The sequence below is a fragment of the Strongylocentrotus purpuratus genome, unplaced genomic scaffold, assembly GCF_000002235.5.
Source record: "Strongylocentrotus purpuratus isolate Spur 01 unplaced genomic scaffold, Spur_5.0 spur5_scaffold_21, whole genome shotgun sequence".
NCBI lineage: Eukaryota > Metazoa > Echinodermata > Echinoidea > Camarodonta > Strongylocentrotidae > Strongylocentrotus > Strongylocentrotus purpuratus.
Window position 1 is genome coordinate 12,512,261 of NW_022145607.1, and position 25,398 is coordinate 12,537,658.

Here is a 25,398-nt window from a genome sequence, read left to right on the forward strand (position 1 = left end):
AGTGAAAGAGAATTTTATTATCTATTTAAATTTGTAATAGTATGAGAAATGGGGCAACATTTTGCTCATGTAGTTATTAATTCTATTAATTCTTTCAAAAGAAGCACAGTCCTCACAAGGGTTAATGAGAGCTCTCCTATTAAAGAGATCTTGATTCTTTATATTTTGACCAGTATGCTTTGATTGTTTTCAGGGGAATGACTGGAACATTGACCAGTAAAGGCTATTTATTTGTCTACGACGGGATCCGATGAGCAGCCCTCTCATTTCTGATTGGGGCCCACTGGAAATGCCAGCAAATTTTGTTACTTTATGGCACTATAATTCTCTTAGTAGAGAGTAAGCACCATTTTTCGCTGAATGATTGTTCCCCTTAGAGGCTGTTCACACCGCAATGAGCGGTCTATCGTAGCACCCCCTTTTTTCTAGCGCGCGCTAGACCGCACTATCTCTCGTGGACCACCCCGTTTTGGCTCGCCGTGGCTCGCTGTTGGGCGGACCGAAACGACGTTGTACCTCCCACACCGCAGAGATAGCGCGGTCTAGCGCACGCTATCTCTGCCGGTGTGAACAGCCTCTTAGAGACGGTTTTGAGTGAAATTACTGTGAAACTTTTTTGCATGATGGAGATGGAGATCAGTACTGACACCTATAAGTGCTTAAACTGTTAGATAGAATAGTTATATATCTTTTGATATCAAAAATACCAAACAAGAAAAAAGAGTACTGAACAAAACTTTACAAGCTGTACTTACAATAAAATCCCAATGTCTTATTTTGCATTACAATGGTCAATCATGAGTAGATTTAGTAGAGTTGAATTTTTAAAAAAGAGGTAAAATGATTGCATGAGTACTATCAAGGGTAATACTAGAGACCATGTAGATTTGCTACAGGAAAACAAATCAGAGGGGTGTTTCGCAAAGATCTTAAGTTGAACTTATCTCTAAGTTGGACTTAACAGTTATGGAAAGCCATTAGCATCTTTGAAAATATTTTTTTAAAGTTATTTTAAAAGGCATAAAATGTTGATTCAAATCATTCATACTTTCTACTATCAAGGAGATTTCATGTTCTTGATGTGGAATTTATGAAAAGTCTAAAATACTTTAATTTTGGCTTTTGAATATATTTTATTTTAAGGCTACAAATGGCTCTCCATAATTTTTAAGTCCAACTTAGAGTTAAGTTTGACTTAGGATCTTTGTGAAACACCCTCCAGGACATCAAATCAAAATTAATCATTTTAGACGTAATGACCAGCTCCATAGAGTGCCTCAATAGAGATGGTCTTTATAAACAATCATTGGTCACTAAAGCAGGTTTCCCTGTACTTTTAAAAAGTGGGGGAAAACATAGATTTTGAATGGTTTACATTCAGGATGACTACAGCACTTCCCCATATAAGAGGTACACAGTCAAGAATGTTTGCGTTTGTGCTGACAAGAATGTAAAAGAAAAACTAATCAAATGTAAGCAGTTCCTCATGGCAAGAAATCAGAACAAAAATCTGACATAAAACTTTTGTGAAGTAAAAAATAAATTGTGAAATACCCTGATCATATAATACTACATGAAATAATATGTAGTGTTTTAAAAAAAAAAAAATTCCAGCAAGTAGTCAGAATTGACTATTTTTGCCGCAAATCTTTCCTCTATTTCTATAGAAATATTTTCTTTCAGATTTGAATGCACATTCATTAAACACAAAAATGAGGTAATGGGAATGTATTTGTTTACAGTGCCAAATCTATACTAGCTGTCACTGTGAACTAATATGGGCACCAAAGATATCACTAATATCAAAACTTCCAAGATCAAATTTACATAATTGAATTTTCTCACGTAATTACAGTACATAACTTCAGGGTCCCATTTCACAAAACTTGTCATCAGCCACTAATGACAGCTTTTTTATAATTAAGCTAATGAAATCCTTGCTTCTGATTAGTTATCAGCAGGTTTGTCACTAATTTTTGTCATTTGTCATTGAAAAAAGGCTTTGTGAAACTGGTCCCTGGCCTTCCATTAGTCACTGAAGTAACTTCAAGACTTTTATCAAGAATATCTTCCAGCAAGCAGAAGTATTCCCCACACTCCAAGGCTCTATTTAATCAAACTTTCTCATCAATAACAAGTGCCCCATTTCTATTTTGTTTCAAAACTTGCTCACGGCCAATCAAATACAACGGCTTCAGTGCATAATAGCCAATGTAACTTCTCATTGATATCAAGTTTTATGACGGCGAAACTGAACTGTTTTCAAGTTTCTTTTCCATCTCCATAAACACATCAAAAATCACTGTTCCTGCTGAGCAGTTTCATGTGATCTGTACCTCGTTTCTGCCATTTTCTTCTTGTACACATTTAACGATGTTACCAACTCTGCTGGTGACTTTCTGTCCATCTGATCTTTCTTCCAGCACATCTCAGACAGCAACTGGATCTTTGGTGAAGCAGGGACAAGCTTGGAATGTTTTTCAGTCAACCTCTACATGGTGAAACAAACAAAAAATTGTTTTTAAAGAAGAGTCTCAGTTGAAACTTAAGTCAGAATGGGAATAGGGATAGGATAGATACAGGAATAGAAACAGGAATAGGAATGGATTCAGCAAAATTTAATTCTTCGTAAACAAATTTGAGGAAATAATTGACACTGTATGGCATGCATTCAACAAAAAGTTGTATTTCAACACATGGCTTATTCCCCATATTATAGTGTAACACATGTGTGTCCTCATGTCTAAGGGGTGGGAAATAAGATGCTTATCTACATCTACATTGATTCTTGGCAGAGGGTTTGGAATCTTGCCAAGTGTTTTATACACGCTTACTTACATTATTTTAGTCCAAATTAGAGGTTTAACTCTTTACTGGCTCTGATTGACCAGTGGAACACACATCAGACTGCCTGAATCAACTTTTGGCACACTTACAGTGTACAGAAGAATATAGTAATAATGGATATTTTTATAGCATACATATCCACCTTACAAGGGGATCCAATATTATCCCTGCCCCCGCTGGGCTACCGATTTTGGTGCTTACAGCATTCAAGGAATTCCTCCCTATTGGTACCCGTTTAACATCTGGGTGGAGAGTGGCAAATATAAACTTATATCTTGCCAAAGGACATTAGTGTCGCAGGGGGATTTGAACCGTGAACCGAGTGATCCATAGTCCAAGGGCATATCAACAGGCACTATGAACATGATGGACAAAGAAAGAGGACAAAATATACAGTTCCTCATTCTACCCTCAACAATTGCTTTGGTAGACAAAAGAACATCCCTTCACTGCTATTATGTAAAAATAAGTAGAACAGGTGAAAATGCATGTGACACCTGTTCTACACATTTTCACATAATAGCAGTGAAGGGATGTTCCTTTGTCTACCACAGCAATTGTTGAGGGTAGAATGAGGAACTGTATATTTTGTCCTCTTTCTTTGTCCGTCATGTTAGTAGTGAGGACCATGACACCTCTACAATATTATAATAATTTATACAACACCTACGTGGATCCTTGTCATTTGATTGGAGGATTGTTGGTCACATGATATTCAATAGATGTTATATTGCACGGGCGTGCATTTTTGGTTATATGCGCCATGCATTTTTGGTTATATGCAGACTGCGTACCTCTCTGCCGTGCGCGTATCCCTGCGTGTATCTGACGCGAAGGCAATCTGAATGTAATTGAGAAGGCTTGACTCCAACTTTAATTTATCTTTAATATAAGGAGTACAAATAATGAATGCATTTCATTCGTTGAAAGATTAACGTTAATTCTATTCAACTCGGCTGACGCCTCGTTGAATAGAATGTTAATCTTTCAACTCATGAAAATATTCGCACTATTGAACTCATAACCATTCATTATTTGTATAATAATATATACTCCAAACAAAATGGCAGTCAAGGTTCCCATCTATGATGAATAAAGACTTCAATCATGATTCAGACCAGGGGTAAAATCAGAATTAAAATAAAACTGACGAGACTAAATCTTACCTTCTCCCTGATTGCATCATCACTCAAGTGCCTGAGATCAGGATATGGGAGGCATCCACCATTGTAAAGCTGATATAATAGGCATCCAAGACCCCAGGAATCTGACTCCGGCGTCAGTCCTTTCCCATTAAGCACCTTCATAAAGCAAGAAAAGGAGATATTGATCATTAAAATTTTAAAGGGAGATGGTTTTCAGTTTCGATGTGTGAGAGGTCATAATTCACTGACACCAGACTTGGTGGAAATACCGTAAAAGGGCGTACAAGTCTTGCACACAGCAAACCTGTAGCCCTATCAAGAATCTCAGAGAGTTTTTCGAGTCAGGGAAAAGTAAGATCTTTTACTTTTGCCATATAGAGAGAGGGGGGGGGGGGGGAGGGGTGGAAAATGCAGAACATTTCATAAGGCCTGTTTGTCATAAAAGTGAAGGCTAATCCTGGTGATCGACATCACCTGTTATTGGGAAAACACAGAATGGTGTCAAATTCCCCACGAGAGCCCACCACTTTGCGTCTTTAAAGTCATTTCTATGTATCGCTTGACATTGAAGTTATCCATCAATGTAAACTACATGTAATATGCATCCAATGACCTAGGTACATATACATTTGTATCTGACTTGGGCAACAGTGCTTTTTCATTTAGCCTCTACAAAATGGAGTAATAACCTATTATAAACAATGATTTCTACATAATAATACATGTAGGCCATGTACATTCTGTTACAAATGATAACTTGTGATTCTATCTATCCAGCTAAACTTCATTTTGCCTACTGGAAACGGGTGATCCCTGTATCGAATCTGCAGGAAAGAGAAAATTCAGAAGTCAATTATTCAGTGAAAGTCAACCCTGCTCTTACCTCTGGAGGAGCTATCCTGGGATCCAGCCCAGTTTTCACGTGCTCCGGAACCTCCGTTCCTCTCCACTCCTCAGAGCATGATCCTCTCAGCCCCCGACGGGAGGAACGGATATCGACGGCGTAGTCAAAGTTGCACAGCTTCACACGATCTTCATCAGTCACCACTAAATGATCCACTATGAGAAAAAACATAATAGTAATTATAACATCAATACTACTAATAATATTAATAATGATAACATTTATAATGAAAATAATAATAATAATGATTAAAACAATATTAATTATAATATTGGATATTTTTACAGCCCCCCGCCCCCACAAATTCTTATGACGTTATAAACTGGAGTATTACACACATTTTGTGTAATGATGTATTCGTACAGTTTTAATTTTTTTAACAATCAGGTACCATATGCTGCATCAAAATTGCTATGCTGTGGGCAACCAAATTGGAAATTTCCCCTAAACTTTTATCATAACTTAATCACAATTACAATTGATAAATGACACATATTTGTAAAGCTTTAGATCCTACTCTTTCAGTTGATGCCACTCAAATGATGCAAATTTCATACATCAGTGATTAAAAACAATTTGAAGAGAGGGTTTCAAAAAGTCATTTGGTGGGCGGTATCGGAATTTCAAAGAGAAAATCACATTTCTGGAAAGCTCATTTTCTGCCCTTTCATATGACACCTCAATCAGGAAAAATGAGCCAGGAATAACAAAGTGCTGTTGGTATAAAGTAATGCTTGCATTTCCATAATTTAATTAAACGAATTCATTTTCACTGGCTGCCTGCCGTATCAACAAACAGAGTTGACAAAAGACTAAACTCCGTTTCAGTAATGATCAGCCATCAGATGCACAAAGTAGATGAAAGACTTGATGCATGGCTGATTGTCAATGAAACGGATTTAAGTCCCAAATGAAGCAGATGAATTACCTTTCCAATTGAGGTAGAGTATTCCAGACTCATGAAGCGTAACTGCAGCTTCGCATGCTTCAATCCAGTACTTCTCAAGAGTGTCTTCTTCATAGCCGTCCAAATAGGACGACAGACTCTTTTCTAGAAGAATTAGAAGAACCGATGAGATGAGATTTAATTAATTAAACATGAATAAATAATTCATCAGAGTGCAGTGGTGAGTCATGACACCTAAATCTAGCATTTTGCATTCCATAAATCAGTGGATTATACAGACAATACTGGATTTCTTTATGAACCAGAACGTCAATGACGTAGCGCTCATCTGCATCTCGCAACAACAAATATCGTAAATTTTATGTGGTACACTTTTGAACTTTGCTGAAAACAAAATGCATTCTGAACATTTAATTTTTAACCTCTCTTTTCTCCTCTTTTTATCATCTTAATATTTTGCAAAAAACTTTAAAAATGAAATGAAGGTGAAGAAGCATTTTTTGTTATTTCTTGGAATAAATTTGAATAAATTACCATAATTAATCAATGGAGCAAAATCTCAAAATTCTGTGTAGAATTTTAGTAACCAAATTTAGCTCTACCAGATAAAGCAAACCAAATCAAAATCGGTGGAAATATGAAGGAGAAGAAGCATTTTTTGTGATTTTTAAATTATTTTTGGAATAAATTTGCATAAATTACCATAAGTAATCAATGGAGCAAAATCTCAAAATTCTGTGTAGAATTTTAGTAAACCAAATTTAGCTCTACCAGATAAAGCAAACCAAATCAAAATCGGTGGAAATATGAAGGAGAAGAAGCATTTTTTGTGATTTTTAAATTATTTTTGGAATAAATTTGCATAAATTACCATAAGTAATCAATGGAGCAAAATCTCAAAATTCTGTGTAGAATTTTAGTAAACCAAATTTAGCTCTACCAGATAAAGCAAACCAAATCAAAATCGGTGGAAATATGAAGGAGAAGAAGCATTTTTTGTGATTTTTAAATTATTTTTGGAATAAATTTGCATAAATTACCATAATTAATCAATGGAGCAAAATCTCAAATTTCTGTGTAGAATTTTAGTGTACCAAATTTAGCTCTACCAGATAAGGCAAACCAAATCAAAATCGGTCAAGAAATGAGGGAGAATTTTTTTTGGTTATTTTTGGAATAAATTTGCATAAATTACCATAATTAATTAATGGAGAACAATTTCAAAATTCTGTGAAGTTTAGTGTACCAAAGTTAGCTCTACCAGATACAGCACACCAAATCAAAATCGGTTGAGAAATGAAGGAAAAGAAGCATTTTTTGTGATTTCGAATAAATTTGCATTAATTAGCATAGATAATGAATTTCACGATTCTGTGTAGAAGTTATAAATCCCCCTCCTAGCCCTATCATATGAAACAATCAGAATCAAAATCGGTTGAAAAATAACGAAGAAGAAGCATTTTGAAAACTACGGACGGATGGACGGACAGAAGGACGGATGGACGGACAGAAGGACGGATGGACAACACGCCATGGCATAAGCTCATCGGGCCCTTCGGGCCGGATGAGCTAAAAACTAGCCAAAGGCAGGGATACCAGTTGGTTTCACCTCTACAGCTTGTAAAGTGACCCAGAAATAAAGTATCCCCATATATTCTGTACAATAAAAACCTGCAAAGGCCTGAAACAGAGGGTGACAGGGTCTGAAATCTGGCAACAGACCAATCAATGGGACTGCCTACCAGTAAATTTAGCGCACCCTGACAGTCCAGAGAACTTCCAAGGACTACTCCTGAGGCATCTAATGCCCTGATCCCATTAAACTACTTTTTTCTTCCTCATACCTCATGCAATCTTTAGTTTTAATATATTGTGATAGGCTGAATAGCCCTTTGAAGATCACCAGAAGAAGAATTAAGAAGTGGAGAGTGGGCAGTACCTGAGAGGTATGTAGAACAGACAAGTAGCTTTTCTTCTTTGATCTGCCTGTACCAAAGACAGCTTGAGATGATGCCTTCGAGGAACGGTTGACTCTTAGAATGGAGCATCTGGAGAGTAGCGGTGAGACTTGGATAGCACCGGACCTAAGAAGCATAGATGAGTAAGAAAAGGAAAACGCTTGTACGACATATGCTCCGTGGTCTACATACATATCCTCCACAAACTAGATTTTTATTTCTTTATCCAGGAAACTTAGGAACTTTGTTATTTACCTTATTAAAAATAAACATTTCAAAGAACAGAAAACAAACGGGCCTGGGCGTAAATTCAATATGGCAGCTTCCATGAATTGTAACATTACTGTCTCAGCAAATCTTTTAAAAATATCATTTATTTTCAAATTGAAAAAATGAATCTTGTAAAATTGCAAATAAAACATAACTAAAGACGGAAATATGAATGTAAGTACTACTTTTCTTTAAAGCAGTTTATTTATGTGAAATTCGTGCTGATCGGAAGCATTGTTTTTCACCAGGAGTGATGGGCAGAATGAGCTCTGTGCTGGCCGGCTCGCCCGGCCTGGCTACCCAGTGCCGACTACCGCACCGTAACTTTAACGCTGCTTGCTATTATATTACCGAACCCTGGACTGAACCAAGTTCGTGTAAAAAATTGCCTAACTCTGCCGAACAGAACCCAAACATGGCGCCTGACTTACAGCACTACCACAAACTAAGTTCATAACTTCAACCCAGGACCAAGCCTAGCACTGTACTTAAATCTAATTCCAACCCTAAACCTAACCCAATTTAATGAAATAAAGCTAAAACAATTGTTGCTGGGGCACATATCAGAGCACTATAACGACAGGTCCTCACACCTCATCAATTTACCGATAAGCATCAAGAAAATTTTGCAAACAAAGTAACTAACAAAATAGAAAAAAATCGTCATGTTTTAAACAAATTTCAACAAAATTTTAAAAAGAAATATATACATGTAGTACAAATTGTCCATTAGAAAGTTGAATGGAAGGGGAAGGGAGGTGACCTACGCAAATTTTTTAGTTGGCAAATATAACATCCCTATGCCTATCATATCCAAAGGAACAAGTATAGAAGTTACCTTTTTGATGATGACACTGATCGGTGCTACTTTATATTGTCTGGCTTTGCAACGGATAGGTGAAAAGTGTCCTAACTTGCAAAGCTTGGCCTCTGTTCTCAGATCAGTGTAGTGCTGTCCCTTTTTGAGAGAGCTTTCTGCATTTGCATCAGCACTCTGATGCCAAAAAAGGTAATCAGGGGGAAAACAAAAATAAACGTGATTACATTATAATAGTGGGTTCTTGTAAAGCGCTTACGTCTGTCAGACTCGACACTCCTTGCGCTCCGCATATGACATTATTCCATATACAGTAAAACCTGTATAGAAGGACCGATGTAATATGGCATATGACATGAATCCATATATAGTCGAGCCTGTATAGAACGACCGCTGTAATGTGTCTGAAACGGCATATGACATTCATGCATATATAGTCGAGCCTGCATAGAAAGACCGCTGTAATGTGTCTGAAACGGATTATGACATTAATCCATATACAGTCGAGTCTGTATAGAAAGACCGGTGCAATGTGTCTGAAACGGCATATGACATTCATCCATATATAGTCGAGCCTGCATAGAAAGATCGCTGTAATGTGTCTGATACGGCATATGACATTAATCCATATACAGTCGAGCCTGTAGAGAAAGACCTCTGTAATGTGTCTGATACAGCATATGACATTAATCCATATACAGTCAAGCCTGTATAGAAAGACCACTGCAATGTGTCTGAAACGGCATATGACACTATTCCATATACAGTCAAACCTAGAGTCAAACCTGTATACAAAAACCGCTGCAATGTGTCTTACGGCATATTCAATTTATCCTTATACAGTCAAACCTGTATAGCAAGACTGCTGTTATATGTCTGATATAGCATATGACATTAATCCATATACAATCAAACCTGTATAGAACGCTAGACCGCTGCAATGTGTCTGATACGACATATGACATTAATCCATGTACCAGGGGTGATAGTGAGCACTAAAAAAAAAAATAGGTTTTTTGTTTTCCCCTCAACCACGCCCCCCTTTGAGTAAAAAAAAAAGAAGAGGATTCGCGGGGAAAAAATGGCATCTAACAACATTCCCCCCTTTCGAGTGAGAAAATTGGGAAAAAATAGGGAAATTTGGGAAAAAAATAGGGTAGAACACAGAAAATCAGGTGGAAATCAGGAAAATCAGGATAAAATTAATAGCGAAGAAGAAAAAAAATCTGGTAAAAAAAATCAAAAAAAAAAAAAAAAAAAAAATCTGGATTTTTTTTTTTTTTTTTTTTTTTTAAATCGGGAAAAAATCGGGAAAAATATAAAAAATCGGAAAACCGATTTAAATCGGGTTTTTATCAGGCCTGATGTACATTTGAGCCTGTATAGAAAGACAGCTGCAATGTGTCTGATACGGCATATGACATTATTTAATACACAGTCAAACCCCTGTAATGTGTATGATACTGCATATGACATTAATTCATATACAGTCAAATCTGTGTGGAAAGACAGCTGCAATGTGTCTGATACGGCGTATGACATTATTTCATACAGTCAAACCCCTGTAATGTGTATGATACTACATATGACATTAATTCATGTACAGTCGAACCTGTATAGAAAGACTGCTCAAAGAAGTCAAGAAAAGTGGTCTTTATATTCAGATCGTCTTTATGTACAGGTTACTTTAATACATGGTTCAATGAAAAACCATATTCAAGAGAAACAAAAAAATGTGGTTTTTATAGACAGGTGTCTTTCTGTTCAGGTTTGACTGTATTTCATCCATGAATGAGTGATATGAGAAAGCACCAGTATTCAAAATGGTCATCAATGGTTTTTCAATTTGAGATGAAAAAAGACGTGACGTGAGGGACACGTTGCACGGAAACACTCATTTGCTTTCTGGCCATGAAAGTCGACTTACCCATGCTTTCTTCCCATCAGCAGCGGGTTGTTGTAACTGTTGCAGTTCATGCAGTCTCTCTAAGACATCAATCTCTTTCACCTTTATCAAGCACCCTAAAGCTTCCTCAAAGAAATGCATCTCAGGGTCATGAAGTAGTCCCTTCTCACTAAAAAAAATATAAATCGATCATATCCAATCGTATTGACACTATGCTGGTAAAACATTCCATCTACAAGTTTCATTCTATTTATTCATTCCTTAACTTATTTCTCTGTTTCTACTCATTCATGCATCCAAATACATTTAAAAAAATTACTACTTTCAATCCAAATTTCAAAATTTCCCCAAACTTTGCATTACCTTTAAGTTGACCATAGTGGACAAAAAAAATTAAAGATAACTCTAGCCGTAGCTCCTGCGTCAGTGGACAAATGGCATAAAAGGACCTGTTAAACAAAAACTTCAACCAGAAGCATTCTAAATCTACGATAGATCTACCTTTCAAATATTTTGAAAGAATAATGTTAGAGAATAGAGAATGCCGTTTTCAAGTTGTAGCAAAAAAACTTACCTGCACAAATCCTTGAAGTAGCCACAGTATGGCAGCACACATCGAACTGACCGGCAGCTCCTGCTGTGATCCCAGTATGCTTTGACCATCTCCCTGCAGCCCATGCACTGGTCAAGTTTGCCACGGCGATAGCACAGCTTGAATTTTTTCTCAATGAGTAATTCTGTCTACACAGTGGAAAATGATCAAATTTAAATTGAAGTCATTAAATTGAAGTCATAATGATAAGAAAAACATTGATAATCTTAATAGAGAAGATATTTACAGCAAGTCAGATGACAATTGTCTACATCATAGTGTATTGAGAGAGACAGTTGTGACATGCTCTTAACCCGTTCAGCTCGGCATTATTCAGCCTGATAGCCACCTCACAAACGAGATTAAAAATCGAACACGCCGTACCGTGAGACTGCTCAGCGCGCGCCACAATGCGTGTGCGTTCAAGCGGCCAGAGGCTTCGACTAACGGGAACCTAGCGCATGCGCAGATCATTTGCCAATCTGGTCTTGTCATGTCGAGAACACGTTGCACGGCCGTTCTCTGCTGTGCTCCAAGCCTCTCAGTTCTTTCAGCTCTTTTGTAGGGTTTTCTTCTTCGTTATCTTTTCTTCTTCTTCTTCGCCTCATTCTGATTTTGTTCTTCTTTTTTCTCTTTTATTTAGATACTCAATTTTATGAGAAAAATACACAATTTATAAGAAATTAAGGATTTGAATGTAAATCTCTGTTGCATCATATTCATATGAAATAATTTACCAGCCTAAATATATATTATTTTGTCGGACATTATACTATAGCGAAAAGATATAGACATGATAAAATGAAACTAAAGAAGAATCCAGAATGGGGGAGGGTTGGGGTGAAAGGAGAGACAAAATAGAATAATAATAAATAAATACAGTACTAGCTATACCGATGTGCCATTTGGAGAGCAAAATAATTAGTTTGTTTTATTTACTAATGTAAAGCGCTTTGAGCATGTTTATGCCATATAAATATCAATATGTATGAATATATTGCCAAATTTTGACAATTGTAGTTTGTAAGTATATGTATTGACAAAGTATAAATACAAATAAAACCGACACAGAAATGTCTGCAAGTATTTGGGACCTATATAGAATGTGCGAAAAGAGCTTTGTCTTTGTCTTTGGCCCATGCATGTTCCCACAGCTGAGTTACGTAAGAGGAACAATGAACGTTGCTGAGGGTACGGGTCGTTGTCATGGCTATAAACTCTAAAGAGCGGAAGTAAGGTAAGGGTATAATTGAATAATTGGATGACAGATCTGAGATTATATTATTAAAAAAAAAAGAGAAGAGTATGAATTTACAAATAGTACCAAAAAATAGAAGAAAAAAATAAATAAAGTGAAAGGCGTAAATATTCTAAAAAAAAGAATGAAACGCCGATAATACCAAATAACAACAACAACAACAATGAACTGACTTTGTATTCATGTATAACGCTGCTTTATGTTGTTTTTGGGGAGGGAAGGGTCTTGTTGTTATTGCAGTTGTCGTTGCTGTTTTTTTAATTTTTAAATGGGATCACGTTCCGACATTCTCATAAATAAAAATCATATAACGTAAAGCCAGACTTTACCCTATCTGAAACACTCATTCAAAGACAACAATCATGCACGATAAAGGAATGGACAAGAATATGTGATAAAGATAAAATGTCACAGACAAATAGATAATTATAAGAAATGATTGTTTCTCTCTCTCTTTCTCTCTGCTTATGTGTCTCTCTCTCTCCCTCTATCTCTCACTCGGTCGCTTTCTCTGTCTATCTGCCAATTTTGTTCCGCCGTTTGCTTGTATGCCGGCAACATTCCTTTTTTGAGATAGATTATTATAAAATAATGATGATGTACACACTTTATTATACCTTATATTTATTATAGCGAGCGAAGTGAAAAACGAGCGGCTGATAATGTCTAAATGCGAATAATTATATTTCCAAAGTAAAACTTTTGAATGAAAATCTCTGTTGCAACAAATTGATATAAACACTGTTTATTATGCTATATTGACTATACTATTATACGTCGGACATTATACTTCAGCGAAAAGATATCTATAATTATGATAACAAAAAGGACAGACTAAAGGCGACAAAAATCGGAGCTGGGGTGGGGGGGGGGGGGGGGGGGAGGATGATCGGAGAGACAAATATCATATAAATAAATACAGTACGGACTACGTCCAACTTTCTATCTCTCTCGCCCCTTCCCCCTCCCCTTTCTCTCTCTCTCTCTCTCTCTCGCTCGTTCTCTCTTTCTCTTTCTATTCCCCCCTCTCTCTCTCTCTCTCCCTCTATATGTCTCTCTGTTTATCTGGCAATGTCGTTTTTCATCTTCATCTTTTTTTTATTAAATGTTTTCTATTCCTCCGTTTGCTTGTATGCCGACATCATCTCTTCCTTGAGATTAATTATTATAACGTAATTATCCCTGATGATGTACACATTATACCTTATATTTATTATAGGAAACGAAATAGAGAACGAGCGGCTGATAATGTCGAAATGCGAAGAATATTACTGAACAATAATTATATTTCCAAAGTAAAACTTTTGAATGAAAATTTCTGTTGCATCAAATTTATTGATATAAAAAAAATGTTTAAAATGCTATATTTACAATACTATTATACGTCGGACATTATACTTCAGTGAAAATATATCTATATGATGAAGAAAAAAAAGGGCAAACTATAAAGGGTAAAAAAAAAATCGGAGCTGGGGGGGGGGGTGATCAGAGAGACAAATATTATATAAAAAATACAGTACGGACTACGTCCAACTTTCTATCTCTCCCGCCCCCTAGCTTTCCCCTCCCCTTTCTCTCTCTCTCTCCCTTGTTCTCTCTCTCTCTCTCTTTGCCCCTCTCTCTCTCTCTCTCTGTCTTTCTGTCTATCTGGCAATGTCGTTTTCCATCTTCATCTTTTTATAATGTTTTCTATTCCTCCATTTGCCTGTACGCCGGCAGCATCTCTTCCTTGAGATTAATTATTATAACGTAAATATCCCTGATGATGTACACATTATATCTTATATTTATTATAGGAAACGAAATAGAGAACGAGCGGCTGATAATGTCGAAATGAGAAGAACATTACCGAACAACAATTATACCAAGTAAAACTTTTGATTGTAAATCCCTGTTGCATCAAACTGATTGATACACAAATTATTTATTATGCTATATTGACGGTACTATTATACGTCGGATATTATACTTTAGCCCAAAGATATAAACACAACAAAACAAAAAAATGGAAAGAAAAATGTGAGCTTGAGGGGGGGGGGGGGGGGGGGCGGTGAGAAAAATATCATAGTAATAAATACAGTACAGACTACGTCCAACTTTCTATCTCCCCCCCCCCCCCCCCCCCTCTCTCTCTCTCTCTCTCTCTCTCCCTGTCCGTCTGTCTCTCTGTCTATGTCGTTTTCCATCTTCATCTTCATAATGTTGTCTATTCCGCCATTTGCATGTATGCCGACATCATCCCTTCCTTGAGATTAATTATTATAACATATCCTTGATGTTATACGTCGGACATTATACTTTAGCAAAAAGATATAATCAAACAAAAAGGAGACAAAATAAAGAAGAAAAAAAAATCAGAGTTGGGGGGGGGGGGGGGGTGACCGGAGAGACAAATATCATTAAATATCATTGTACGCATATTTTATTTGTTTTGTATGTAATGGAAAGAGATAAATAAATGACAGAGATTAGAACAAAATCATAATTCATCACAATCATCTCTCTCTCTCTCTCTCTCTCTCTCTTTCTATCTATTTATCTATCTTTCTCTGTCTGTCTCTGTCTGTCTGTCTCTATCCTCCCCTTCCCTCTCTGAATACGTCAGGAATTTCGTGAAATTGGAATTGTGCTTCAGTGTATTTTATTTCCGTATCGCGTTGTTGTGTTTGTTTTTTGTTTTTTGAAATGGTGCGGCTAATAAGGAGTTAATCGCAGTAGTATTGGTGGTCTTTTATTTATTCGAAAATAAATGATATTGAAAATATAGTAATTCATTATATTACGGAACAATAAAGAAAGAAGTGCAAACAACGTGATAATTCACGTTATTTGTCTTCGTCTCCATCTGTGTCCTTGTTCAACCTATCGTGTCAATAAAACTTAGATTTCCTCATTTCATGATCAGTTCTGTAGATGGCATGTACATGCATACATGATAATGATAATGATGATGATGATGATGATGAAGATGATGCTTACAATATTGTAATAAAATAGTAATAATAATAATAACAATTATTTTCTTCATCTTGCACTCGCTTTTCTTCATTGCCAGAAAACTTGTTTTATGTTGCCTTGCATTTTTTTCAACAATGGTAGCATCTTTGCCCGGGAAAAGTCTCATATTCGTGGCTTTACCCCCGGAGTTGCTCAAGACAAGAGTAATATTCCGTAGGGAGAGAGAGGAAGAGTAAGGGGTCGTTTTTCAGAACATAACATTTGAATATTTCATATGCCCGCTCAAGCCAAGACCGGCTTTAGGTTGATCAAGATATTTTACTTCAACCTGCTCTAAAACTGTTACATGCCCTCGTAAAGGTGTATAATTTAGAGTGGTTGTTTGTATTGTAATGTAAATTGACCTATTTACGCCTACATCCTCTTCTTTCAAAACGGCAATCTTCCAGAGTAGTTACTTCTTTACATTCTTTTGTTCCGCCTTAGCGTGGGGCAGCTGAGGGAGCCTGGATAAGCCTTTCATAAAAGAGGAGGTCCATACATGAATGATTCGCTAAATTGGTCAAGTTGATAACATGAAAAGCGTATTGTCATGTAAATACAATGACGTAAAAGATAGCTGTGGAGTCAAAACTTTTGAGACGACAGGCTTTATAGATAACTTATGAAAATATCATCGAATGTCGTTGTTTCATATTCTTCATTTCTACGTCCGATGAATACTCTTCTTCGCTTGATAAGTCCATTTGTATCATATTCATTTTCTGAGTCCGAGTCAAGGATCGCTTCTCGAGCATCTTCAACGCTAAAAATAGGCTTTCTCCGATGACGAGACATTTTGAGAAACTATCTTACATAGATAAAGAGCAGTTATAAGCAAATAATTGAGAACTAATTTGTGCAACCAACTATCATGAAAATAAAAAAGCTGAACTAAATAGTAAAACTCCGACACTTTATAGCACGATAAGTAAATAATAGCCGACAACCTTGAAACGAAACAATGGGATGGACTATATCGAGACTAGCTAATCTCCCCAATAATAGGTCGGCCCGGTACCCTGTATACGTACGCATGAGTAAACTGAACTGAGAGCGCTAGGTCGAACGAGACTGTAATATACTATAAGCTTTTCAATAATCGGCCCGTTACCATGAATAGGCGTCAATGACCATATAAGGCCAAGGCTCATGCATTGAACGGTGTATCCGCGCGTGCCGAGTACAAAAGTATCCAGAGCGAGTGTGGAATTCGCTGCTTGCAAAATCATTATGTCCGGCTTACACAGTCCTAGGCATAGTAGACCCAGCTAGCTAGCAGCAGCGAATCCGAAAATCTATGAAAATAACGTAAACTGACTTGCATGTGTTCTATACGAATATCCTGAAAGAGGACTCGTGCATTCTCATGCTAAACTTGTAATAAAACAAAAATTACGCATCTACAGTCGGTAAAAAATGAGATGCATGTAGCCAAAGGTTCAAGGTTTGTATACAGGTAGTTTATATTGTATTTAGAAGGTGAATAGATGTACTTTTCTGCAATAAAAGAAGCCCTTGCTCGGACCCGAGAAATCTCGGTTCCCGTTTGTGAGTACGTACCTCGGGACCCGAGAAATCTCGGGTCCCGAGTTGAACGGGTTAATATTTTCCCCCAATGAAACTAGAAGAGACACCATACATTGGTTGACCAATCAGGTGAACTTCCTTTTGTGCAACTATACCTCCCAATTAGCTATGGTCTACATTTTACAGGAATAGCCCATGGACACCTGACAGAAAAAATACTTTGAATGATGGAAGCACTAAAATTGGTACAAGTATAGAATACATGCACGTACAAACAAAGTGCAGGAAGAAATTTTGTGAATGCTTGATCACCTTATCATGGTAGCTCAATCAGCTAAAACTGCAGTAACAATATGAATACAGGGCCATCATCATAACCATCATCATCATCAAGCCCATCCTCATCATCATCATCGTTCTTATTATCACTTACCATGTTGCACTTCGAACAATCGCACATGTTTTGTTCCATAGCCTCACAGTATGCCCGTTTCTCAAGGAGTGTCTGCAGATCGTCCTTTGTTGCTTGATCCAAAAAGTCCCCATGAGCCTTTGATACCTCCTCTCCTGAAACCTGGTATAGTGATTTGAAACAGTCAATAGATGAACTCAAATACTTATACCTTAACCTTAAAGTTAAGCTCATCGGTTTTTAACTTCAAGATTATCTTGTAGTTAACAACCGTGTGGACACACTCTCATTTTTTGAAAATGTTCAAGTTAAAGTTAAAACTTGAAGTTTTAAACCATGAGTGATCTTAGGGTTATTACAATAAATATGAGCCATGGTCTTCACTTGAACTTATGTGACATTAAGATGCATGGTTTTGCCAGCTTGTTGTTACAAATACTGCTCATACAGCTGTTACTTTAAAACGATGAACACTTGTTACTCTCTCATGTAACCTGTGTCCCGTGTAAACCAATGTTAGTGTCATAGTTTAAAATGTTGAGATTTTACTAATTAAATGTTTAAACTACAGCAATGCCAAGCAAAACATTGTCATTTTATTCTGATGAAAAGTAAAACGTGGTCTTTACCAATCTGCATTTTTCTATTAAAGGAAGTCTATGGATGATATGGGTAATGCATGGGAGGGGTGGTTATCTGCAAGGTAATTAGGGGGATTTTTTTTTTTTTTTTTTTTTTTTTTTTTTGGGGGGGGGGGGGGGGGGGGGGGAGGGGGTAATAAATTACTGTATCCTTTAGGGAAAATACCAGTTGACTTGGGGGTAGGGGGGTACTCCTAATGGTAGTTGACCTGTCTTGATGCCCTTTTTTCAGTATAAAAAATGTACTTCATGCATTTATATCTTATACTTCTTAATGTTAATAACGATTATCTGTTATCTATCCATACTGTCTTACAAATGATAAAAAAGAATATATTGCTTAACAAACCAGACCTTTCTTGTTGCTGTACCATTGCCTCTAACATCGTTGCCTTGCTGGTCATCCTGAGCTGATTCTAAATATAAAAAATACCCAGCAACATAATCATGTAATAACATTGATTATGAAAAATAACAGATGTATTTCCTATAAAGCAGCAACAATATAAAAATACCCTTCTGCCTAAACACAAAGTATAATAATTCAAGGGTTCAGTGACACAAAGATGTAACTCCATATTGTGCCAACATGAGTATTTTATATCAAAATGTTCAGAAAAATGAGGGCTTTCCAGGAAACACAAAGACTTAACTCCACCCAGAACCCCATTGAAGTGAATGGCTAGTGAAACATAGACTTAACTCCTTAAGGCCCAAGTGCTCAGTGACACATAATCCATTTGTTCTCAAAATGGCCAAAATGGATTTACGTCTTTGTGTCACTGATCCCTCATATTAGTATGTAGGATACATTGAAACGTACAGGAAAACATGTGAATGAGCAAATGAATGTGGTCTCTTGACAAATTAGTACCTAAATTGTGGTTAAATAAACATGACAATCCTCATGAACTTACCATTTGGGCTAATGAGAAGATCGCCTGATGTGTTAGGCATGTGAACATCTTCATCTACATGTTTATTCACATGGCCTTGGTTGCTGGGGATGACTGTGTATGAATCCGTTAGTAAAAAACATTAATAGATAAATGATCATCATCATCATCATCATCATCATCATAATCTTCATCATCATACACCACTGTGGGTCCCCTCTATGGGGGGGGGGGGGGGTCAGACTTCTCATTACCCTTATCATATAAGATAGGTTAAAGAAAATGATGAATGACATGTAATAGTTGCTTTCACCTGTCAGTCATTATTGATATCTGAAGGTGAATAACCTCTAACACAACTTTCACAATTGTCAATTCAATTCAATTCAATTCAAATGAACATTTATTTTCTTCCATTCAATTTGACAACATATTTGACATCTGTTCAAACAATACAATTTATAAGTAGGAACATAAATATAATTAAAGAACTTGTATTACAAGGAAATTCAAATCAAGCTGTTGAATGAAAGGACAGGTATTTTTTGTAACACCTGCATTAAAGAGCTTTTCTTCTTCACAATGACAACACTTATGCTTTAATTTATAACTTATTTTCCCAGTAAAAAGTCACCTGTTTGAAAATAATATAATACCCACAAATGAACATGTATGTACTTGACTAGAAATATATTGAAAAGTTGAAATTTTAAAATTTTGCCTTTTTAGGCGCGTCTTCATCATCTCAAAATAGCCCGCTATTTCTGATTTGGGAAATAATCCCGGAATTACAAATCGCGTCTTCATCAGCTCGAATTTCGACCTCGAAACTTGAAACTTGACCTTGAGAAATTAGCTCGAGATATTTTGCTCAGCGTTAGCGCCTAGTGCGAGTCTTCGGTATGGTGAAGACGCACCGGACAAATAGCTGGATATTTTGCAAAACTATCCCAAGATATCTTGGGATGACAATCCCAACCAAATATCCTGCTAATTGATACTTTGGTCTGATGAAGACGCAAATTAGCTGGATAGTTTGCGATCGGGATAGTTCAAATAGCTGGATATTGGCAATCTCGAGATAGTAAAGACAGGCCTTTTGAATGAGAGAGAATTTTTCCCCCAATGTGTTGCAATTGATGCTTATTTACAATTTAAAAAAAAAAAAAAAAAAAAAAGCATATATATATATATGCAACAATTGATACCACATGTGCAAACATTATCATTTTGTCTGCTCCTGTACATGTATGTGTGGTATATACCTTTAGAACTCTGATTTTAAAAAAATCAGTTAGCCAAACCAGAAAATAATTATTCTATTAAGCTTAATATCTATTACTGGTGAGAGTGTGAATCATAGAACAGTTCTACCTCCATGTATGTATATTTATTGTAGAAACAGAATAATGTTTACAGTACATGTATGTATAGTTTTATAATTGTATCTCAAACTTACGTAGTAGACTTCGGGAAAACCGCTCCACTGACCACGCTCTCATTAGCTGAGAATGCATCTCACTGTTAAGTTCTTGTTGAACAGTAGGGTCAGGATGAGACAAAATTTCCTCGTGAAGGTCTTCTACTTTCCATACCTCTGGCTTGCAAGAATCGAGTCCAGCTTTATCCATTAATCCATTAAAATCAAATTTCATATATTCTTCATCTTCTGCTGAGGACGTTGCCGAGGACGTTGCCGAGGCTGCTGCTGAAGCTTCTGCAGATGCGGCTGACTTTGCAGATGTTGGTGTCGCTATATCACAAGGCTTGGTTCCATCGCCTGTGGGGAGTTCTCCCTGTAAATTGCCGGCTGAATGATAGCCGCTGCTCCTGTTGCTCCGTTGCAACTGCTCCGAGGAACATCGCCGCTTCTCGCCCTGGTACTGGGCCAGATCATTGTCAGTCCTATCCTGGCTTGAATGGGCCCTCTCCAGCTTCCTAGGGGCCAGGTTGTTGTTAACATCATCAGTGGGAGCATCGCTCACATCCTTTGAGCGGCTTCTCCGTATCCCTTCCTGACTGGTCGTTCTGCGCATGGAGCTAAAACCTGAATCATTAAGCTCATCGATATCATCATCAATCTCCTCTTCGATGGCATTCTGTCGCATAAACGATGAGTGTTTTCTGACAACAGGTGGTGGTCTTGAGCTTATGGGCCCATCCAGCACCTGACTCTGGTAACCATTCTGAGAGTAGGGCGTCAAAGGGGGTCCACTGGGAATAGATATTTGCCTTTGATATTCATCTACAGCTTCCCCAGAATATGAAAAATGCATGGGACCACCTTGTGTCGAGCATCTCTGGGGTGATGGTGTGTTAGTATAACCATTCTGTATATGACTCTGGTAACCGTTATGAGGGTAAGGGGTCAACGGGGGTCCACTGGGGAAAGGTCCTGGTCTTTGATATTCATCTACAGCTTCCCTAGAATATGAAAAATTTCTGGGACCACCTTGTCCTGAATAACTCTGAGATGGTTGTGGGTCCATAAGTCCATTCTGCAGTGGACTTTGCATGGGACCCACTTTGTGACAAGGCTCTCTCGTGAATGGTCCATTTGGAACTGATCCTGGCGTTTGAAAATGACCCATATGTTGCTCAGATTTTAGATTGCACGTGGAATGATTCGGCTGCGAGTCTTCAGGGTTGAAGGAACTATATCCTATGTCAAGAGATAAACATCCGCTCCCAGTGTCGCCATTGCAGCTGCTTTTATCCGGCACCTGAGGAGAATGGTTGTATAAATCTGCCCCTGTGACATGTATGTTATTGCTGTTATTTGAGTGTGGTCGATCCATGGCACATCGACCTAATGTTCAATCCTGATCTAAAATACCTTCCTAAATCAGGCTACATTATATAACAATAATAATAGCGGTGGCTTCTTATACAGCGCACATGGCCGTCGCACCGTAGCGCTCCATGGAATCCATGAATGTAACTCTGAAGTCAAAGATTATATTTAGAAGCATCCTGTAACCTGGAAGTGATTCCTGTCTCCAAGGTCAAATTAAGCCCAACTACAACATTGGTCAAATCACAACTGATCATCCAAAGTGTAGACTGATCGAGTCTCTTCAGCACTTTATATGCATGGTAGCTTCCCGTTATTGGACATAAACCTGTATGAATATAGAGAGAAGAAAAAAGCAAGAAATTGATGAAAATCCAGGAATAAATAATAATTCTCAAACAATAAAGACATAGCAGAACATTAATTGTCATAAATGTAAGATTCACTAACTAAAGCAATTGCAAACTTGTAAATATCAAATTTCTAAAATGTCTCAAAGTTGTCTCAAACACATTACAACATGCATTTCATATTTTTCTAACATGAAAAACATATTTTTAGAATTTATAATAGAAATGTACGCTGGTAAACTTCATCAGCTTAAAAAACCACACAGTATTTTACAGTTCATAGACGACAATAAAAAGTTTGTGTGTGCATGTGCACACTCTATTCTCCAGAGTTCAAATATATTTTGTTTGAACAATACATTAAAGGACTTCACCTTATCTAGTAATAGAAAATTCAATTTCAATAGAAATTCTTCGTGAATGACTGTTTCAATAAAAAATTCTGTATCATAAGCAATAAGTAACACATTGTGCACAGCTTAACAAAAAGATGTAAAGTAATGAACGTTAAACATGTACCGGTATTGCAAAACAAGTATCACTAAAAGACTCACGTGGTAATATCTGAATTCAAGCTCATAAAAGATGTTTCCAGGCACAAACAACATGTACAGAGTATCATGTTATGAACTGATTAAATGTAACATGTGCATATGCAGACCACTGCATTTTCATTTTCAGCGGGCACATTCTCAGCGGGGAATCCCACAACTTCTAGAAATACATAAGACCACTCATTGATCAAGCAAGGAATATTCAATGAATAAAAGATCATGAAGGTTGATGACTTTTCATTCTGTCTTCCCCCCCCCCCCCCCCACCACCACCATCATTCTTCTTTCTCTTTCTTCCCACCCTCCACTTTGCGTTGTATTCAGGTACCAAAAATATACATGTTTTAAATTTTCTAAATCTCTCTTTCCATGCAAAATCCATTTATAATCACATTATATTATTTCCTTCCCTACTTCTCAGTTCCTGTCTTCTTTTTTCTCTCTCCTTCTCTCTCTCTCTCTCCTCTCTCTCTCTCTCTCTCTCTCTCTCTCTCCTCTCTCTCCTTCTGTCTCTCTCTCTTCTGTCTCTCTCTCTCCTTCTGTCTCTCTCTCTCTCTCCTTCTGTCTCTCTCTCTCTCCTCTGTCTCTCTCCTTCTGTCTCTCCTTCTGTCTCTCCTTCTCTCTCTCTCTCTCTCTCCTCCTTCTCTCTCTCTATTTTGCTCGCAAGTACCGGGTAAGTAGCTCCTTTCCTCATAATTTCTCTATATTCACTCTTCTCTGAACTTTCTCAACTTTACATGTACATGTATTACTCCCATTCAATTCACTTCAATCCCTCTCTCTGAAAACATACTCTTCACTTTTCTCTCTAATTTCAATTTCTAACCAGACTCCCCCCTCTATATTCTCCAATCTCTCTCTCTCTCTCTCTCTCTCTCTTTCTCTCTCTTTCTCTCTCTCTCTCAAATAATTCATCTATGATATAGATCTCTATGAATAACAAACAATACATTTTTTGGCAAGTGGCTAACATAAAGTGGAAAATGTGGAAAATACCACAATGAGATAAACATGAAGTGGAAAATACATGCTTCAAATGTGTAATTCATCTTTTACAGTTTGTATGAATGGATTGTACACTGTAGATCTCAGTGACATTGACTGTCCAAACATGTGACGTGTATTTGCTTTTCAGTTCTATTCAAATAGAAAATACTTGTTTTTGGAGCTACACAAAGATCTACATCGTATAATGCTGCAGTATGCAATGTACAATACGTACAGATCAATTGCTTGAAATAAGGTAGACTCTCTCACACTGTATAACGCATGACTGCATGTATTATTCCATATAATCTGGTGTGACTTGGTGCTAGGGTGTCTACTTTATTTTAAGCAATCACAGTTTCCGCCTTCCTCTGTGAAAAAAGCAATCATGCATGCATATCTGTTGATGATTTATCTAATGAAGATCACGAGTAATAATACTGACAATTTGTTAGTTGGTAGCCTATATACTTCACTTTGGATCAATCCATATTTTTCATTTTGTATAGATTTCTACACTATAAATAATGAATAAAAACTGAAGTTTTAATCAATATTAAAAGGGCAAATTGGTTACAAGTTACAACACTGTCAGATATTTAACATGTCTCATTTTGGGGGTGTTAATTTATAAGTGGATATCATGTGATGCCATTATCAATGAATGGAAGACATGGTACATATCGTCCTTGTTTTCACGAAGTGACGGTAGTGAGAAAAATTGTAACGCAAAGTCAATGCAATTTTTTTTCACTACCGTCACTTCGTGAAAACAGCGACGATATTAATACTTGAATACAATATCAAAGAGTGAAGACCAAAAAGAAATATGAGAGAAAACAAAAATGCTGGTGGGGTCACACCAGCATTTCAGGAACTACCAAAACCACAGGTATGAGCTTTTGTTCTGAAAACTATGGCAACAAAGTACATGAATGTTGTACAAAGGATTCCGGGAGTGTCTACGTACAACGTGGCTACAATATCCGCTGACTCAGCGATGACATTAGGGCAAATAAAATACATTGCAAAGAATGTTTAATATTGCTCCAACTCCCAAATTATGCACTTGAGGATTTCATCAAAATCATTCCAATTGGCTCAAAAGCAGTTCAAAGCATAATCATGAATAAATGGATGCAGCTAGTCACTACTCATTTCAACATCAGAACAATGATGAAGATATCATGGAACTTTGCTATTTTGTTTATGGATAATATACATAAATATTATAGCACACATCACTTGCTAAGAAAATTGATCGTGATAATAGTAGTATTGATTACTTTACTGTTATTAAAGGTAAAGACCAGTATTGGAAACGCCCCAATTTCAAAAAATGAAATGGAAGCTCGATCTTATTACCAATCATGTGAAAGAATTGTTTTGACTAATACATGATGATAACAATTTTGCCGGGAAACCGCCTACTAATTGATATATTTGGTAAATTAGTTTATCTACATGGTCTGTGAGAGATAAACGCACGTGTCGCGCACATGTGCGTTTAGTCCCATATACATCTTTCTGTGTACAGCGCTTGTAACTTTACGAAGACTGGGCCATATTTCTTATCATTTTGATGATTCCAGAACCTTGCAATAAAAACCAATACTTATATGCTAGATGATCA

At 36.9% G+C, this 25,398-nt stretch overlaps 1 protein-coding gene across 1 annotated transcript in view; it reads right to left on the bottom strand.

Moving 5' to 3' along the window:
- Nucleotides 1-1,611: 1,611 nt before the first annotated feature.
- The window catches only part of LOC589042, a 32,228-nt gene continuing 8,441 nt past the window's right edge, over nucleotides 1,612-25,398 (bottom strand). Inside the window, exons 2-13 of the mRNA XM_030994155.1 lie at nucleotides 20,540-22,202; nucleotides 19,102-19,194; nucleotides 18,539-18,600; nucleotides 17,565-17,705; nucleotides 11,329-11,495; nucleotides 10,776-10,923; nucleotides 8,870-9,025; nucleotides 7,743-7,887; nucleotides 5,825-5,947; nucleotides 4,876-5,051; nucleotides 4,014-4,148; nucleotides 1,612-2,491 (exon numbers count right to left, since the gene is read on the bottom strand). Coding sequence (XP_030850015.1) covers nucleotides 2,300-2,491; nucleotides 4,014-4,148; nucleotides 4,876-5,051; nucleotides 5,825-5,947; nucleotides 7,743-7,887; nucleotides 8,870-9,025; nucleotides 10,776-10,923; nucleotides 11,329-11,495; nucleotides 17,565-17,705; nucleotides 18,539-18,600; nucleotides 19,102-19,194; nucleotides 20,540-21,878 — 2,877 coding nt within the window. The 5' untranslated portion in view covers nucleotides 21,879-22,202 and the 3' untranslated portion in view covers nucleotides 1,612-2,299. The remainder of the gene's footprint in view (nucleotides 2,492-4,013; nucleotides 4,149-4,875; nucleotides 5,052-5,824; nucleotides 5,948-7,742; nucleotides 7,888-8,869; nucleotides 9,026-10,775; nucleotides 10,924-11,328; nucleotides 11,496-17,564; nucleotides 17,706-18,538; nucleotides 18,601-19,101; nucleotides 19,195-20,539; nucleotides 22,203-25,398) is intronic.